The sequence below is a fragment of the Triticum dicoccoides genome, chromosome 1B, assembly GCF_002162155.2.
Source record: "Triticum dicoccoides isolate Atlit2015 ecotype Zavitan chromosome 1B, WEW_v2.0, whole genome shotgun sequence".
Lineage (NCBI taxonomy): Eukaryota > Viridiplantae > Streptophyta > Magnoliopsida > Poales > Poaceae > Triticum > Triticum dicoccoides.
Window position 1 is genome coordinate 624,225,654 of NC_041381.1, and position 17,681 is coordinate 624,243,334.

A 17,681-nucleotide genomic window follows, 5' to 3' on the forward strand; every position below is an offset into this window, starting at 1 on the left:
AAACATAATGATTGAAATAAAAATATCATCTAGAAGGTTAAAAATATTTTTTATGATAGATGAAATTCATGTAGTAGTTTTACCTTCAAGGAAGCAGAAGTAAATACAGGAAACTACGATGGAGACAAAAAAATACGAGTGGACACTTGCATAAAGAATACACATAACTTGCACCATTGTAGGGCATGCAAATATAACTGCAATACAATGTAATTTTTCTAAATATGAGTATGATTATAGTAGAACATTGAACATATAACTTAGAGCATCTACAGCCGAAGCCCCCATACCCTTCCAAATGCCTGGACGGGTTGCCTGGTCAGTGCCCGGATGCAAAAACGCCACCCAACTGGCCTTCCCATAGCCGACCCAAACGCTCGGACTGACCGACACTCCCCATACCCAGCCAATATCTATGCCCGGACGCACAGGGGCACACCTGCCACATAGGACTGGCGGATAGGGCCCACGTGGGGACTTGGAGAGACAGCTGGTCCGACGGGCACCTACTCCGCTCCGTGCCGCATGGTGCTGCTCTGGCGTGTCGCCCGAGGGAGGAGGCCGGTAATTTAAGCCAAACGGCGGCAACCAAACCCTATCCATCCCATTTCCTCTTTCTCCTCTCCTCTTCGCCGCCGACACTTCAAATACGTTCACCTCTACTATTGTCGAGGCACCGAATCACCACATATGCCATGCTCACTCCGAAGCGGAGGGTCTAGCTGCTGGAGCAGATCCAGGCGAGGCGGGCTACTCATTTTGCCATAGGCCTTCCTCCGAATCCGTCGGAGCCATCAGAGGATGAGGAGGAGCAGGAGCAGGAGGAGGAGGACGGGGAGCAGCCGCCGGAAGCCGAGCCTATGAAGAAGGAGGCGACAGAGCTGGAGGAGGAGGTGGTGGAGAAGGAGGACGAGGTTGTGGGCTTGGCCACGGCGGGCACAGAGGCGGAGTACGAGGCCACCCAAGTGATAGAGATGGTGGAGCAAACCGCCATCCTCGAGTCCATTCAGGACGAGGCCTACGTGAGGCCAACCAGCGGTTCATCTAGCAAGAACAGGTGACGACGAAGCCGATGTTCACCGAACTGGGCGCGGAGGCGGAGGGGGTGGGGGAGTTGTCAGAGCCTCCGCAGACACAAGAGCTTCCGCACTTGCCTGTGTACCCGGCGCCGGGTAGGGAGATCATCGAGATCTCTGACGATGAGTAGTTTAGCATATGCATGTATTTGAGGTATGACGTTTGGGTTTCATGGTTGTGGCGGACCTTTTTGGTGTGGTGTCCAGTGATGCAGCTTGAACTACGTCGGTATTTCCCCAAAGAGGAAGTGATGAAGCAGCTCAACAACGGTAGGTATTTCCCTCAGTGATGAGACCAAGGTTATCAAACCACTAGGAGAACCACGCAACACCACGTAAACAGCTCCTGCACACAAAGAACAAATACTTTCAACCCGACGTACGAGAGGGGTTGTCAATCCCTCACTGGTAAAAAGATAGATAAAATTGTAGTAGATTGAATAAATAGATCTCGCGCGAACGCGAGATAAAATAAATAAATAAAGATTACAACAAGGTATTTTTGTGTTTTTGAATTAATAGATCTGAAAATAAAAACAAATAAAAATAGATCTTGAAGGCAAATATGATAAAGAAGAGACCCGGGGGCCGTAGATTTCACTAGTGGCTTCTCTCGAGAAAAATAGCATATGGTGGGTAAACAAATTACTGTTGGGCAATTGATAGAACTTCAAATAATCATGACGATATTCAGACAATGATCATTATATAGGCATCATGTCCAAAATTAGTAGACCGACTCCTGCCTGCATCTACTACTATTACTCCACACATCGACTGCTATCCAGCATGCATCTAGTGTATTAAGTTCATGGAAAAATAGGGTAATGCAATAAGAACGATGATATGATGTAGACAAAATCTATTTATGTAGAAATAGACCACATCTTGTTATCCTTAATGGTAACGATACATACGTGTTGGTTCCCCTTCTGTCACTGGGATCAAGCACTATAAGATCGAACCCATCACAAAGCACCTCTTCCCATATCAAGAAAAATTGTCTAGTCGGCCTAACTAAACCAAAGATTCAAAGAAGAAATATGAGGCTATTAATAATCATGCATATAAGAGACCAAAAGACTCAAATAACTTTCATGGATAAAAACATAGATCTGAATAAACTCAAATTTTATCAGATCCCAATAAATACACCGCAAAAAGAGTTACATCAAATAGATCTCCAAGAGACCATTGTATTGAGAATCAAATGAGAGAGAGGAAACCATCTAGCTACTAACTACGGACCCGGAGGTCTACAATGAACTACTCACGCATCATCGGAGATGCACCAATGAGGATGATGAACCCTCTGTGATGGTGTCTAGATTGGATCTGGTGTTTTCTGGAACTTGCGGCGGCTGGAATTGATTATTGTCGACTCCCCTAGGGTTTCTGGAATATTGGAGTATTTATAGAGCAAAGAGGCGGTGCGGGAGGCCACCGAGGTGGGCATAACCCACCAGGGCGCGCCTGGGCCCCCAGGCGCGCCCAGGTGGGCTGTGCCCCCTCGTGGCACCCCTCTGGTACTTCTTTGGCCCATCTGGTGTTTTCTGGTCCAGGAAAAATCATCAAAAAGTTTCGCTGCATTTAAACTCCGTTTGGTATTGATTTCCTGCCAAGTAAAAAACAAGCAAAAAAACAGCAACTGGCCCTGAGCACTATGTCAATAGGTTAGTCCCAAAAAATGATATAAAGTTGCTATAAAATAATTGTAAAACATCCAAGAATAATATAACAGTATGGAACAATAAATAATTATAGATATGTTAGAGACGTATCATCCAGTCACTGTCCACGAACGTGCCGCTTGCGTTTGATGCCAGTTTTTGGGTATTGCGGTTGCAGATGCTCTTAGCCATTTGAGTCATGTTGCTACTATCTCCACTCATTTGTCTTTCTCTTTCCTTTCACAACCATATGTGCACCTTCAATTGGTCAATGAAGAAAATGTGTGTGTTAGTCACGGTCTGTTTTCTTCTAAATTGAACAAAACATACAAACAAAAGAATAAAAAGCATAAGTTAGTCTAAGAAGAAATGAATTAATAGCATTGGTATTAGCTAAAAATACGAACAAAAAATACCTAGTACATGGAAAACATAAGTTATTCCCGTCATCTGAGTTTTTTTTTCATATTTGATTGAACGAAAAAATAGATTTGAGTTACCTGATGGATAGCAAACACGTGAATGTTCGGTTCAAAGTCAACTAGTTTGGTCAATAATCTTGCGTAAGTGATGCTGATGCACAAAAAAAAGAAACTAGCCAAGCTGAGTGTGCGACGCCAACATGTCCCCAAGGGGTTATTTAGAAAGAAAATCTTGTTACAAGTATGCACTTTAGTCCTTGTCGGTGGAGGGTGCACATTTGATCTCCCAGCACCCATTGTATAACTGCAACGTGATTTCGTCAAATAGCCCATTACAAATACTGCCTAAAAGGTTTGAGAACACATCGGCGTGCACGTTGGTATCACACGCTCTGCTCGGCTGGTTTGTATTGTTTGTGCATCACTAACCCGATACTGTGGACTAAACTAGTAGTTATCTTACTATCATACTAGAGTAAACATCTACAACAAATTTACGTACTAACTATGTATTTTGTTAACAATTAACCAATAGGACTGACAATGACGGTGACGGGAGAATCCTCGAGGAGGACATCAAAGAGGTAAATTCATCGTACTCTGACCCGTTCATTTAGGTCTCTCGGAGAAACATACTAAAAACCTCAGATGACAACTCTATTTATGCGAGAAACCAGATCGGATGAGAAATCTCCCTTCTCACATGACAATAAAGCCACACGCACAACATACACACATGCCAATATTACGGATTGTTGCCTTACACCCTTCACTCGAGCCGGAATGGCGCACAACACAAAACCATCGCAATCCTTGTAACACAAGACAGTCGCTCGTGTGCAAACCACATCCGCCACGCCAACCTTCACTATCATTGTCCTAACATACCATTCTAACAGAACCCATCATGTCGCCCTACGAGTAATGCACCACGAGCAACACCCACAAACATTGTCGGCTCTCCAATCTGTGTCGCTCCAAGGCGATATCCCCAAGAAGGTGACAACATAAACGTCATTGCCACCTGCTCCAATTGAGCCTGCTTTTTCACTTAGAGTTCATAGGACCCTGTGACGAGGGAGGAATGGAGCTTCACAAATTGCCATCAAGAAGAAGAAAAACAATGCCCAAGCATGCCACCATTTGTCGTCATCGACCAAAGTCAATGAAAGGCTTTCGACCATAGCACAAAGTCTCTCTCCAAGCCTCATAGGGATGCTCAGACCATGAGAAGACAACCCCGTTGCACATTGTGCGCCCCCGCCAACACTTAACACCACCTCATGGCGGCACCTCACGCCTCAACGATCACCACCACGTGTGCATGAAGCCATAACGTAACACCTGACCTAGCAACCATTACCAATGGCTACCACCCCAGCATCCATGCCACCAAAGCCATATACAAATATATCTATGTGCATTCGAAGAGGATGAAACCGTCCACACAGTCATGCACAATGGAAACAAGCCTCGAGGGCATCCGCCCTGTATACTATCACCGTATGACCAGCTCATGCGTCACTGTTTCTCATGGCTACATACCACGGTTTGTCGACCACCACACCACCCAACCGAGATCACGTTAGATGCACAAATGTGATCTCATCCCAAGTACACCGCCCGGTATCCGGCTTCGCTGAGCTGAGAAACCGATGTCCCCATGCCCGAGCCATGACCATTGCCAGGAGAATAAGCCCAAGTTACCATTGGAGTGTGGCATGCCATCACTACAATATACTCCCTCCTTAAAGAAATATAAGAGCGTTTAGATCACTACTTTAATGATCTAAACGCTCTTTTATTTCTTCACAGAGGGAGTACTCCATAAGTCGGTAGCAGCGGCCATGACGACTAAAAATGGGTTGACTGTAGCAGAAGTGCTAGGATTCCCCTGGGTGTCGCTGGAGGGCGGCATCAAGGGTGGACATTCTCATGACTTTGACATGTCATTTTCCTACAAGTCCACACGTATTGTCAAACCAGTAATCATTGATTAGCTCTTATTTTTTAATATGCTTCCTCCATATCTTTTTACTCCGCATATAAGATTTGTATAAGTCAAACTAAGCAAAGTTTGACCAAATTTATATAAAAAAATATCAACATCTACAATACTAAAATTATACAGTATGAAAATTAATTTCATAATGTATCTAATAATATTGGTTTTGTATTTTGAATGCTGATATTTCTTAATATAAATTTAGTCAAACTTTGACCAAATTTTATATGCGGACTAAAAAGAAACGAGGGAGTACATTGCATATTTATTTCATGGTTTAAGATTTTGCATTAATAGAACTGCCAAAAATATTTACATTATTTTGTTGTTGTGCTCTGGTGTGCAGATGATCATGCTGAGCGCGAATGCAAACAAACTAACCATGGACACACAACAGTCCCAAAAGTACGCCCGGCTCATGATGGAGGAACTGGACCCTGACGACCTCGGCTACATCCAGGTAACTGAGACGTAGTTGTTCCCGGTTGCCTTAATTTTGATCCAAACAACAATGGCGCAATTCCCTTGCCACATGAGATTAATCATCCGTGCTGCATCGGCGTGTCACTGATCATGTCGTGGGATGAATCGATTTACAGTTGTTCGAGCTGGAGAGTCTCCTGCTGCAGACGGCGAAGCCGACCGGAACAGCCCTCAGCAGCAAACTGAGCCTGCACCTCCACCCGACGGCGGCGGAGCCCAGCACGCTCCGGCGGTGGTACAGGCGTGCTCGCTACTCCCTGGGGGGCAACTGGCGCCGGCAGGCCCTGTACGCGTGCGACCGAATGACGCGGCCGCTCCGGTGCAGCGCGCGGTCGGTGGACATACTGGAGGTGGCCGTGTACCCTGACCCTGCGAGCGCGCTGTCGCTGCGCTTCAACAAGCCGCTGGGGTTCAGTTACAAGAGCGGGCAGTACATCTTCTTCAATTGTCCTGCCGTCTCACGATCCCAGTGGTGAGTAGCCAACGGCATCCCCGGCCATGACTTGCTTAATTAACTGAAGCGAAAATTAATGGATGAATGAACGAACGTGCAGGCACCCGTTCTACATCACGTCGGCGCCACGGGACGAGCACCTCAGTGTCCACATCAGGACGCTCGGTGATTGGACCAAGGAGCTCCACAACGTCTTCCTAAAGGTCAGAGCATCTCCAACAGACTACAGAAATTTGGTCACCTAAAAACAGCTTTAATGTAGTAGAGATAAGATCGGAAGAATCTAGAACTTGATTGTTACCTTTATCAAACCCTAGAAGTTCGGAACATGCTCCTCTTGCTTTTCCCTTTCTTCCTGGGTGCTCATCGTCATGATTTCAGCATCTTAATCGTCCGACTCCGACGAACTCTTTATGCATGAATTATGTCGAGGTCTTTGTTCCCATAGTCATCATCCGACACATCCATTGTTTACCTATAAATAAGCAAAAGAATAAGAAAAATAGCTTGAACATTTCATTCAAACACATAGAGGGCGATGTATATGTCCGAAGTAGTAGGACGTACCAAGGCGGCGTCGCTGATGGCAAAGACAATGGCGCTTTGGGTTGGGGCCTCTGGTTGCAGCACTGTGGGTTGAGGACAACAGCGAAGCTAGGAGTTGGGGTGGCATCGGAGCTAGGAAGGGGCGGTGCAAACGAGGAAGAGGGCTGGTCGGGTCGGACTAGGCTGGGGACGATTTGAAGAGATTTGATATGAGTTCGGCTTGTCGGATCTGAGGTGATGGATGCATCCAAGCCTCTTCATATCTATCCCACGTATGAGCTGAGTTTGAGGGGTGTCAGACAGTCCAAAGCTGGCTTTGCTGGGTCCGATTGGGTGACTTCTTCTATTCGGGCGGTGACCAGGTTGTCTGCCCGAAAATTTGGTGAAGATTCGATGGGTCCAATTATAGATGCTCTAATCATTTTTTTAGGTAAGATGAAAGAGAAATTTAGACTATTACCTGACATTTGCATAGATAGCAAACCGCTTAGGGCCTGTACTATGGAAGCATCACACTTTGATGTTGCCCCAGCCTTTCTCAATAGATAAATGTGTTAGAGCAGCACCGGGAAGTGGTAACCACCCAAAGCATAGGGGCCTCACTAGGCCCACACTCAATCTCTCCCTCAATTTTTTAATCAATTCCCAAGCGTGGCTGAAGGTCACACATCGTACAGAGCCCTTGCATGCCTATACTTGTCTTGCCGTCTCTCTACCTTTTCCTCTTTTGTAAGGCCCGACTCTTCTGCAAGAACCAGCTTGACTCTGCAAGCAGCACAATACTTCATGTTGGACCACTCGAGCCGACATGGATAGCTGGGGCAGATGTCCGCGGTGGATTGTTGGCCATGCCCTTAGGGCATGAGCAATGGTAGCAGCACCAGGTGCTGCCCCAGTGCACTCCATCTCAGCGAGACAATACGAGGCCACCGTTGTGACATTGATTACTCAACACTAGCCACCCTTTTAGTGGGACTCATCCTCTATTTTTTACTCAAGCAAGGGGCACGAGCAAGGTCATTCTGGCCATTTTCTCTAGCTTTTGTCAGCCAAGAGACGGGTTCTTCTGCAGGAGACCACTTTGGTCTGCAAGCAACAGGTTCATATGAGCTGGACTGTAGAATCCAACGTGGATAGCTGGAGCATATTCCAGAGTGGAGCGATGGCCATGCCCTTATTGGGTCATCTAGTGGAGCATTTGGAAAAATATATCAGTTTTATGATAGCAAATGAGTTTATGTAATCTGCTGGAGATGCACTTAATCACATCGACCTCATTCATTCATTCCCTAAAAGCTCCAAAACCATGTACATTCTCAACCTGGTCTAATCAATGTGCGCGGTTGCTTGGCGACGTATGAATCGCAGGTTTGCCCGACACCAATAGAGGAGAAGAGCGAGATGATCCGGGTGGAGTATGGCCTTGACAGCTCGTCCAATCCGAGGTACATATTTGATAACATGCATCACAGAAACACATCCCATGTTTTTCCTTGAAGTAGCCACACCAATTATTACCTAGCAAATCTTCTCGACTTTGGTTGTATGGGATCTAGAAGCCATCTCAAGAGGTTATAGGAACTGGCTCGTTGTTAACTAAGACCCTAATGATCGATGGGATGTTTATTCCACAGAAACTTCATAGGTCGCAAAATAGTGTTGCAAATTGCCTGGCAAGGTATAGTCGCTTTGGGCGGGCTACAGCTGTGTGGCTCGGCAGAGGACCCCCATGCAGGGGCGGGCCCAGGAATTAAGGACTGTATATTCAAAATTTGAAATCTTTCTTTGGAAGCATACAACCTTCCTTTGAGCACGTATGATCAATTATAGTAGCCTATTGTAGTAGTTCTAAACTATATAAAAGATACCACATAATATATTATATTAATAAAAATTGATCGTAACTTGGTATTGTTCAACATCTAGAAGTAAAAGTTGTTGAAAGATATGGTGACAAAATCTAAGATATATAGAGGATAGAAAATAGCAAATGATAAGAAACCTTACAAATTACAGGATAACTTTGCGATCCTTGATGCTTTGAAAATGAGTGATGATGTCCTCATCCTTAACTTGCAACAAGAGTTCCCTTTCAATAAATATGACCAAGCAATCATCCAAGTAATTTTGTCCCATCTTGTTTCTTAGCTTGTTTTTATATAGTTCATGGTTTACACCTGGAAAAAAATTGCTCAAGTTTTAGAGTACTAATAGTTATAGATAATGCTCACTGTAAAAAAATCATAATTTATAAACATTCCCACATTAAAAATTCAAATGGAAAATTGCAAATTCTCATGTCTAAAAAATTCATAATTGACTGCAAACAAGTCTCTAGTTTCACTATAACTAAATCGAAAGAAGTACAAGACTAAATTCAGAGCAAGTAGTACATGTTAATGGAAGCTGCAGAAGTCAGGTAGTACATGTTAATGGAAGCTGCACAAGTAGTACTGTAGCCTGCTGGACAATGTGAGAACAAAACTGAGCCCCTGCCTGCCTGCCTGAATTCAGTTCGACAATGGTAAATAAATTCAGTTAGAACACTTCGACTATGAATCGTCATGAGAGAAGAGAGCCCAATTTTTGGGGTGAAAGGATTACTGGATTAGTACATATAATTAGCAATTATACCTTCAATAGTTGAATTCGGGTTGTGGTTTTGGAATTGAATCGATTCCTGCAATCCTGTTGCCCGCCACATACTGCAGAGATCAGAAAATTCAGAACCAAAAAGGGGCCAAGGGATCAGGGTTCAGGGATGGATTCGCCGTGCGCGTCCGCGCCGCAACTGCCGCCACACATACCTGCGATCAATCGCCGATCATGCGACAGAAGCTCTGTGCCCTGGCCGCCGTGCCGTGCCGATCAGGTGGTTGGCGGCTCGGGTCACGTGCGGTGAGCAGAGAACTCGAGAACAGGGGAACTGGGCGGCGCTACCAGTTCGTGACCTCTGATCGATGGAATTTTTTTTGGCCGAGATGTATGGGTGCGTGCTACAGCGAATTGGGCCAATGGGCCATGGTGGTGAGGGGAAATAGACGATGGGTTGCCTCTGTTTTTGGGCTGAATTGGTTAACTACCACGTTTTGGAGTATCAGTATCGTTTTTCCTTATTCAACGCAATATATATACTCTATATACCTAGTTTTTCCACAAAAATAATAGGTATTCAAGTGAATACCCTTGAATTGAGGTGGGCCCGCCCCTGCCCCCATGTATTGAGGATCTTTTGCCTAAGAATTGTAGCTCTACCATGATGGAATAAAACCCTTTTGATCTCGCAAAAAGAAAAACTACTCAAACTACTTTCAGTTCGCTTTTGCTATTATTAGGCCATGTGTTTTTTTTTCGGTTGAGTCACACCCCACCTTACTTTTGTGTATTTTCTTCCATTTCCTTATATATGGTACTCCCTCCGTCTCATAATATAAGAACATTTTTGACATTAGTGTGGTGTTAAAAATGTTCTTATATTATGAAACAGAGGGAGTATATTTTAGTCTTTTATCTCTGCGTCTGTGTGCATGTGTGTGTGTTGCGCGTGCATGTTTGCATGCGTGCATGCGTGCGATGTACGTGTGTGCTCGTGCTTGTGTGCGCCTACCTGCCGTGCGTGCGCGCTTGTGTAAGTGTGTCACGTGCAATGCCTATAAAACATAATATGTTGGGAACTTGCTCGACACCCTAAATGGGGTGTGGCTCTTTCATTATATAGAGGTACCAAGAGGTACAATACAATGTTACAATATTAATACAGAGACTACGTATATATACAGTCTAACACCCTCCCTCAATCTTAACTATGGCCTGAAGTACAAAGCAAGTTAAGATTGCGCCTACAGTCTACAAACTGTGGTTGTGGAAGAGGCTTCGTGAAGATGTCAGCAAGTTGATCCTTTGACGGGATGAACTTGATACAAAGTAGCTTCTGTGCAACACGTTTCCGAACAAAATGATAGTCAACCTCAATGTGCTTCGTCCGGGCGTGAAACACTTGATTAGATGAAAGATATGTAGCACCAATATTATCATACCACAAAACCGAAGGACGAGGTGAAGTCACGCTCAACTCTCTCAACAGAGACTGAACCCATATGATCTCAGCAGTGGCATCAGCAACTGCTTTGTACTCAGCTTCAGTACTACTGCGAGACACTGTGGCCTGCTTTCGAGCATTCCAGGCGATCAAGTTAGAACCCAGAAATACCGCATATCCCCCCGTGGATCGCCTGTCATCAGGACTACCAGCCCAATCAGCATTTGAAAAAGCTGAGAGCTCACACGACGGCGCAGGCTGAAGAAGCAAACCATAGGAGGCAGTAAGACATATGTAACGCAAAATACGCTTCACAGCTGACCAATGAGATGTCCTGGGTGCATGAAGAAACTGACACACACGGTTGACTGCATAGGAGATATCAGGCCTGGTAATAGTAAGGTATTGCAGACCACCAACGAGACTGCGATACTCAGTAGCATCCTCAGGTGAGAGAGAATCTCCATCAAGGGCAGATAACCGATCAGTGGCAGACATCGGAGTAATAGCATGTTTGCACTTCAGCATACCAGCACGACGCAACAAGTCCAAGGAGTACTTCTTCTGTGTAAGAGTCAAACCAGCAGAAGAACGTGAAACCTCCAGACCAAGGAAAAAATGCAAAGCACCTAAATCCTTGACAGCAAAGTCACCACTGAGTGCAACCACAAGACGATCAACAGCAGCATGGGATGAACTGATGAGAATGATATCGTCAACATAAACCAGGAGATACATCGTAACCTCAGGACGTTGAAGAAGAAACAGCGATGTGTCTGCAGTGGAGGGAGTAAGCCCAAGTGCTCGAAGAACAGAGCCAAGACGAGCATGCCATGGACGAGGAGCCTGTTTCAGTCCATATAGCGCCTTAGTTAGACGACAGAGATGACGAGGGCATGCAGGATCAACAAATCCAGGTGGCTGACGCATATAAACCTCCTCCTCCAGAATTCCATGGAGGAAAGCGTTCTGCACATCAAGCTGACGAAGAGACCATCCACGAGTGACAGCAAGAGACAACAGCAAGCGAATGATAGTAGGCTTGATAACTGGACTGAACGTGTCTTCATAATCAAGACCATACCTCTGTTTGAAGCCCTTGGCAACAAGCCGTGCCTTGTAGCATTTTATGGAACGATCAGCATGTCTCTTGACTTTAAAAACCCACTTGGAATCAATGACGTTGACACCAGATACTGGAGGAACAAGCTGCCAAGTGTCATTTTTCTGAAGAGCCTGAAACTCTTGTTCCATAGCAGCGCGCCAGTGAGGAATACTCAGTGCAGCCTGGAAGTGTCGAGGCTCGGCAGTGGGATCAGCAGCAGTGTGAGCCATGCACGCGGCTAGCCATGCCACAGTCCCGTCCGTGCATTCCTTCGGACAGAAAATGCCAGATTGACTCCGTGTACGAGGACGAAGAGGGACCACAGGCCGTGCCGGCGCAACAGGTGATGGAGACGAAGCTGCAGCATCGGAGGAGCTCGCACTAGAGCTCCCTGGCGACGGCGAGCCAGGCGAGGCCAATCCACTAGCGGCCGAGAGGGACTGACCGGGTCCAGCTCCGGGCCGGTCGAAGCAACCGCCGACCGAGGTGAAGATGCCACCAGGTCGGGCGAGGCCGGTTGCAGGCCGGGCGTGACCCCCCGTGGATCAGGCGGGGCCAGCGGCACGCCAGGCGAGGCCATCCGGGGGCCAGGCACAGGCGGGGCGCCAGCCGAAGGACCAGGCGAGGCCAGTGGCGGGCCAGGCGAGGCCGGCGCCCGCACGGCAGCCTCCAGGGGCGGTGTAGGGGCTGGTATGCAGGTCGCACCCGATATGCATGGCACATGCACACCCCGATCAGGAGCTGCCGCATCGGTTTCCTGTTCATCAAGAAGCTCAAGACGAGCGGAGCGTCCAATGCCTGCAGCATGATTAGGCAACAACGCAGGGGCATATGCAACATCCACAAATTGATCAGGCAAAGGTATGGACATGTGCACCAGTTGTGAGGGAGTGGTAGAGTTTGTCGGAAGTGCGCGAAAAGGAAACACGTTTTCATCAAACACAACGTCACGAGAGATGTAAACGCGATTGGTAGGGACATGAAGGCATTTGTACCCTTTGTGAAGAGAACTGTACCCCAGGAAGACGCACTTCTTAGACCGAAACTCTAGCTTACGCTTGTTATATGGGTGAAGGTGAGGCCAACATGCACACCCGAACACTTTGAAAAAAGTGTAGTCTGGAATCTCTTTGAGCAAGAGTTCAAGCGGAGTTTGCATTTTCAGGAGTCGTGAGGGAAGCCTATTTATGAGAAAACAGGCTGTGGAGAAAGCATCACTCCAAAACCGAAACGGAACGGATGCACAAGCTAGCAAGGTTAGGTCAGTTTCAACAAGATGACGATGCTTACGTTCGGCAGTTCCATTTTGCTGATGTGTATGAGGACAAGACACACGATGCGAAATCCCAAGTTTGTTAAAAAAAGAGTTGAGGTTGTGGTATTCACCTCCCCAGTCAGATTGAACATGGATGATTTTCTGCTTAAGGAGACGCTCAACATGTGCTTGAAACTGGATAAAAACATCGAACACATCAGACTTGCGCTTAATAAGATACAGCCAAGTAAACCGACTATAAGCATCAATAAAACTAACATAATAATTGTGGCCACTAACAGACGTCTGGGCATGACCCCATACATTAGAAACACACAAGCTCAAGAGGATGTTTTACAACACGACTAGACTCTGAAGACAGAAGTTGGTGACTCTTGCCCTGCTGACAGGCATCACAAAAGGTTTCAGCAGATTTATTGGACACAAATGGTAGTTCATGACGATGCAACACATGACGAACTATAGGAGCCGCAGGGTGACCAAGGCGCGCATACCAGTGCGTAGGCGACACACGAACACCACTGAACGCCTGAGGAGAAGACTGCATGGATGGTGTGCGTGGTGCATCAAGTGCGTACAAGCCATGGCGAAGACGACCGCTAAGCAGAACGGCCCTTGTGTCCCGATCCTTGATAAAGAAACGAAAAGGGTGAAACTTAGCAAGGACATTATTATCACGTGTAAGTTGAGGAATAGACAACAAACTACGCGTAGCAGAGGGAACATGAAGAACATTGGCAAGATGAAGTTTGCGAAAATTGTGTGCAAGGAGAGAAGCCTGACCAACATGAGAGATGCGTATACCTGCTCCAATGGTGGTGTGCACCTGATCATGACCACGATATGGCTCCTGAGTAGAGAGCTTGCCCATCTCGCCGGTGAGGTGGTTAGTAGCTCCGGTGTCCATATACCATGTTGGATCAATGGAGTAGGACGGAGTGCGACCATGATCATGACTAGTCACGGCGGCGGCGACCTGCTTGTCGTTTCCTTTGCCATTGTTGCCGAGGCCCAGAAAATCTTGCTTGTAGCGACGGTGACAGCGAGAGGCAATGTGACGGTCAAGGCCACAAAGCTGGCAGGCCTGTGGGGCACCACAGGAGGAGCAGCAAGCAACCGGACGGTTGCCACCCGTGATGGATGGCGCATTGCCACGCGAGGCCGGCTGTGAAGACGGTGCCGGCTTGCCACCTGAAGATGAAGACCGCTGAGGTTTGCCGCGAGTCGCGATATTGGCGGAGGCGAAGCCCGGTGAGACACGGCATGCCTTGATGCGCTGTTCACGGCCAAGGAGTCGGGCATACAACTCGCGAGGTGGAAGTGGATCGTCACGGCCATGAACGTTCTCAACAAGATTGTCATAATCATCGTCGAGCCCGTTAAGGACGAAAGTGGTGAACTCCTCATCCTGCAGAGGCTGGCCAACCAAGGCCAATGTGTCGGCGAGACTCCACATCTTGTTGAAGTAGTCCGTGATGCTGAGGTCACCAAGCTTGGTCTCACCAAGCTCGGTGCGTATAGAATGAGCACGCGCCTGAGACTGCGAGGCGAAGCTGGTGTGAAGCGCCGCCCACGCCTCCCGGGATGTAGCAGCGAAGATGACCAGCGATGAGACACTCAGAGTGAGCGAGGACTGGATGGCAGAGAGGATGGCCTGATCCTGGGCCACCCATGTATGATACACCGGGTGATGAGGGGGCGGACACGGGATGGATCCGTCAACATAGCCCTCAAGATAGCGACTGCGCAGAAGAGGCAACACCTGGGCACGCCAGGACAGGTAGTTGTCCGGCGCGAGCTTCACCGGCAGCAGGTGCGAGAAGTAGAACGGTGATGGCGCCGTGACCTGAGCGGCATGCGCATGCATCGGTGGTGCGTAGAGACCCATCGACGGGGCTGTCTCGGGATGAGGAGCATCCGCCAAGTAGACGCCAGGAGCACCAGGAACGAGGGCGTCGGCATCGTAGTTTGCCGCGGCCCCGTAGGATGGTTGCGGCGGTGCGACCACGAAACCGGACGGCGCGGGGTAGGACTGGCGCGGTGACGCCGCGTAGGGCTGCTGTGGCTGCGCCAGGTAGGGCTGCTGCGGTGGCAGCGCCGAGTAGGTCGGCGCCGACGGCGGCCCGTAGTGATGTGGCGAGGGGGCCGCATAGGGTTGGTGATGACGCGGCGCCGCGTAGGACGCCCCTGGCCAGGAGGACGGCGGCGGCTGAAGGTAGCCCTGGGCCACCAGCGGCGCGCCGTACGAGACCGGAGCGACGCCAACGGACGGCGGCGTGACGACGCCGTAGGGCGGCTGCGCGGCAACGCCATGAGACGGCGGCGCAGCAAACTCAGCAGAGGAATCCGCCGACGGATTTGATCCGATCGGGGACTCGGTCGGCGGCAGGGCTCCGTAGGCTGCCGCAAGGGGCCGAGAGGCAAGGAACGGCGACATAGGAGTGAGGGCCGGCGCGACGGCGGTGGCAGCGACGGAAGTCGGCGCACCGGCGGCGGCGGCGGCGGGAGCAGCGGAAGACATCGAAACCCTAGTCTGATACCATGTAAAACATAATATGTTGGGAACTTGCTCGGCACCCTAAACGGGGTGTGGCTCTTTCATTATATAGAGGTACCAAGAGGTAAAATACAATATTACAATATTAATACAGAGACTACGTATATATACAGTCTAACAATGCCAATAAGAGATCTAATTCGTCTTCGACGTGCTTGGGTGTGTGTGCGCGAGACTTTGGGTATAAGATAAAAACAATCAATCTTGAAGGGTACAAGCAAGTTTAATGAAATGTGTGTCCTAATTGTATCGGCTGTCCAGATGTTGCGTGACAAAAAACGTCTTACATTATGGGACGGAGGGAAGACTATATATAGTGAAAAAAGTGTAATATATATGCAATCTGTATGCAAGTTTTTATTCTTACCTGTTTTTATTTTCGTTCTTTTTAGGGCAATATCCATTCCCTTAATTCATTCTTCCTTAGGTTTTTTTAGTTTTTGGTTTTAATATTAGGATAATTTGTGCAATTATCATTGTTGGATGATAATTTCTGGTCACCTAACACATAGTGGCCCCCTTTTAAGTTTCACAGTGTTTTAGAAAAAATATTATCAAGTACAGTGCTGAATCAATATCACTAGAACTACCAACACATGTGCTTTTACAATGTGATGTATTTATTACGAATTATAAAAATGTTAATATGTTCCATTGTAAAGTTAACCAAACTTAAAACAACCTAAAACAGTTTGACTTAAGGCAAGATTAAGTGGGAATCTATTATAGATGAAGTGAGGGAATATGTTTTCCCTCAACGAATCTTTGGGGAAAATAGATGTCATTAATGTTCTACCCTAAACGAATCTTCTAAATTAATGACTAGCTTAATTGCTGAAAGTAAACGTGATGTGGAAAATTACGTTTTGGTTGCAGGTTTCCGAAGGTGGTGATAGACGGGCCATATAGTGCCCCGACGCAGGACTACAAGCAGTATGACACCGTGCTACTAGTGGGGACCAGCGTCGGTGCCGCACCCTTGATCTCCCTCGTCAAGGACATCGTCAACAACATGAAGCTACCCAACTGCAGGGATGGCGAATCTAGCACCCCCCAAACTTGTCGTGCCTACTTCTACTGGATCACCCGGGAGCAAGCCTCCTTTGAGTGGTTTCGTGGATTCATGGACGAGATGGTGGAGATGGGGAATGAGGGTGTCATCGAGCTCCATAACTACTGCAGCAACGTCTACGAGGAGGGCGACAACCGGTCGGCGCTCATCTGCTTGCTCCAGTCCCTTAACCACGCCAAGCACGGCGTCGACGTGGTCTCCGGTGCTCGCGTCAAGACCCATTTCGGCCGACCAAACTGGCGGGGTGTCTATGAGCGCATCGCCCTCAGGCACAGTGAACAACGCGTTGGTCAGTATCAAAACTAAATACATACTTTGTGGGCAGTGAACAACTAGAGTGATCAATAAACATCAAATTTTTATTCCCGCACATTAGCACATATCGTTACATTTAGGAGTTAACGCTAACTCCGGTTCTTGGATCACACAGGAGTATTCTACTGTGGCACGCCGGTGCTGACAAAAGAGTTGAGCGAGCTTGCCCATGATTTCTCGAGAAAGACCAGCACAAAGTTTGAGTTTTATAATGCGAACTTCTAGTTTTGCAGATAACTCAGCCACAAGAAGTTTCTCTTTTTTGTGTGGGAAAGTGGAAGCATGTTATTTTTATACTTCGCCATCCAATAATGTATGATGTATTTCAATTCGATTAAGACAAGATTCTTGTTATGACTTAAAAATAGTGGAATGTTAAACAAATTTATTTATTTAGATAAATATGATTGTTTTTCCTGCTTTTGGCTGGATTTTTCAAAGGAATGAAAATTTTATGGGTTTCTAGATTTCTGCAAGCCTTATTTCAAATTCAAATTTACATTTGATTGACATAACTATCCATAAAATCCAGTTATTATCTTTTTGTCATTTTATTTGACGTACTTGTAATTTTGGTGTCTTCTTCGATTTTTTTCATGGTTGGGAAATTTGTACTGGAAAACCATCATTAGCCAAATAAATACTCTGCTAATGATTTTTT

At 47.1% G+C, this 17,681-nt stretch overlaps 1 protein-coding gene and 1 long non-coding RNA gene across 2 annotated transcripts in view; one reads left to right on the top strand and one right to left on the bottom strand.

The window, feature by feature from the left end:
* LOC119310466 (respiratory burst oxidase homolog protein C-like) overlaps positions 1-17,354 on the top strand; it is a 22,731-nt gene extending 5,377 nt beyond the window's left edge. The window contains exons 3-9 of the mRNA XM_037586214.1: positions 3,704-3,752; positions 5,520-5,633; positions 5,773-6,128; positions 6,211-6,313; positions 8,025-8,101; positions 16,510-16,994; positions 17,136-17,354. Coding sequence (XP_037442111.1) covers positions 3,704-3,752; positions 5,520-5,633; positions 5,773-6,128; positions 6,211-6,313; positions 8,025-8,101; positions 16,510-16,994; positions 17,136-17,245 — 1,294 coding nt within the window. The 3' untranslated portion in view covers positions 17,246-17,354. The remainder of the gene's footprint in view (positions 1-3,703; positions 3,753-5,519; positions 5,634-5,772; positions 6,129-6,210; positions 6,314-8,024; positions 8,102-16,509; positions 16,995-17,135) is intronic.
* Positions 9,058-9,575, bottom strand: LOC119310477. Its single transcript, XR_005150712.1, has 3 exons — positions 9,464-9,575; positions 9,291-9,361; positions 9,058-9,160 (listed from the first exon to the last, which is right to left on the bottom strand). It is a non-coding gene; the product is annotated as an uncharacterized LOC119310477 (long non-coding RNA).
* Positions 17,355-17,681: the final 327 nt, after the last annotated feature.